Source organism: Austrofundulus limnaeus, unplaced genomic scaffold (assembly GCF_001266775.1).
Source record: "Austrofundulus limnaeus strain Quisiro unplaced genomic scaffold, Austrofundulus_limnaeus-1.0 Scaffold453, whole genome shotgun sequence".
NCBI classification, from domain to species: Eukaryota; Metazoa; Chordata; class Actinopteri; order Cyprinodontiformes; family Rivulidae; genus Austrofundulus; species Austrofundulus limnaeus.
Window position 1 is genome coordinate 243,889 of NW_013952855.1, and position 1,863 is coordinate 245,751.

The following is a 1,863-nucleotide window of genomic DNA, read 5'->3' on the forward strand; positions in this document are numbered from 1 at the left end:
CTATGGAGGCTGTGAGCTATTGTCCTGTTTGGTCTGTTTCTGCTCCTCCATGCTGTCACAGACACTACCAGTGGACGGTGTGGGTGGGGCTCAGTCTAGTGATCTTTATATTTAAGTCTATGGTTCTGGTTCTTCGGAGGTGGTTCCGGTGGAGGTGGCGTCAGTCGTCCTGCAGTCCACAGGGTGGGCACAGACTGTCAGCAATGCAGAAAACCTGCTTCCTGTTCTCCTAAGCTCTGCCTTCTGTGCTAACGTGGTTCTGAAGGTGAGTTGGACAGAACCTAAACACACGAGAACCCAGAAACAAATCCTGCTCTGCATTCAGATGAAGAGAAATTCAGAAACAGAAGCTACTTCAGACAGAAACATTACAAAAACCCTTTCATTAACGTAAGTCTAGATATTCAGAAGTGAATGTTTTCATGTTGTCAGACTGCTCTAAGTTTGATTTAGTACAAACACTTTTACACAGAAAGAAAAGTTGGATAAATGGAGGAGAAACGCTTCAGTGTCTGATGTCAGGAGAGGATTTTCTCACAGAGACTGGATGAAACTTTTCTCATCTGTGTTTTTACAGACAAACTCTCTGTACAGATAGTTCATTGTGTCTGTCAGGAGAACCTTTTATTCTCCGTGCTTTATGTACGTTAACTCAGATTTACCAAACAATAATAGTTTATATAATAAACTCAGAGTTTAGGGATAAGCTCAGATTATCTTCATTAATGGATCAGCTTAGTGTCCTCACTCAGCAACAAATAAAAGAGCTTATGAGTAAACTCAAAGATTTTTCACTAAATAACCTCAAGAGTTTACAGATAAACTCAGTTTTCTTACTCTGAGTAAAATAACTTGGTATGAGCTCAGATGAGAAGACTCTGGTACTTAACTYTGAGTTCATTCATAAACTCTGAGGTGCTTCAGAGTTTACAGGTAAACTTGGGCTGCTCAGAGTAGATTATCAGTTTACAAACACTAAGAGTTTTTATAAAAACTATTGTTACTACTGTTGACTGGTCTCTCAGCTGTAACCGGAGATGATGTCGTCCTTGAAGCTCTGAAACAGTTTCTTCTGTTCAGAAACATCTTTCTTTAGTTGCAGATCAAAATGAAACATTCTTTAACTTGCAGGGTCTGGAATTCCWGTCTGTCAGACAATCTTTTGCAAACATTTTTGTAGAATTGAAAAGCTCAGTCTGTACCCAAATATTTTATTTTAATGAAAACAAAGAAGTCGACATGAGCGTCAGAGTCTTTTAATCTGACACCAGCAGATCTGTGTYCAGACGGACCAGTACTGAGCCACATGTCAGAACTGGACCTTTTCCTGCAGACCTGATGCTGGGTCCAGGTTTGTCCAGGTGAGTGTGGTGTGTTGGGTAAAYGTGGCTGCTGTTTGTCTCCTCAGGTTGTTTATGTGATCAGGTATAGCTCAGCCGGTGAGCTGGTGAACGCCTCCGTGTCCTTGGTGCTCGGTTCTGTCCTGGAAGCTGCAGTCATGCTGAAGCAGGAGTTTCAGGTCGTGTTCATCCAGGTACTGAAACCCAACCAGTCATCACCCGTGGAGGTGCACTAGGAAAGCAGTTTTACTGAGCTTTTTAAAACATAAAGTGAATGTTAAAGGGGACATGTCATTCAAAACCCACGTTTTTAGCTGGTATTTTGTTGAACTTTTCAGCCCATTCAGTTTTCTCTATTTTCTATGACGTTTTCTGAACTATTACATCACAGTTTAGGCAACAGAACTGCCAAATAAGGTCTGGACTTACCACCCACCATTTGGTGGTCTTTATTCTCCTCTGGTTCTGGGTCAGACTCTGGTTCTGGATCAGACTCTGGTTCTGGGTCAGACTCTGGTTCTGG

General features: G+C 41.9%; 1 protein-coding gene across 2 annotated transcripts in view; it reads left to right on the forward strand.

Annotated features, from left to right (window-relative positions):
* The window catches only part of LOC106529584 (tectonic-1), a gene marked incomplete at its 5' end in the record, with an annotated part of 30,106 nt that overhangs the window by 16,217 nt on the left and 12,026 nt on the right, over positions 1–1,863 (forward strand). For both annotated transcript variants that reach the window (XM_014025052.1, XM_014025054.1), the window contains 2 exon segments: positions 140–265; positions 1,409–1,534. In XM_014025052.1, the coding sequence (XP_013880506.1) occupies positions 140–265; positions 1,409–1,534 (252 nt within the window).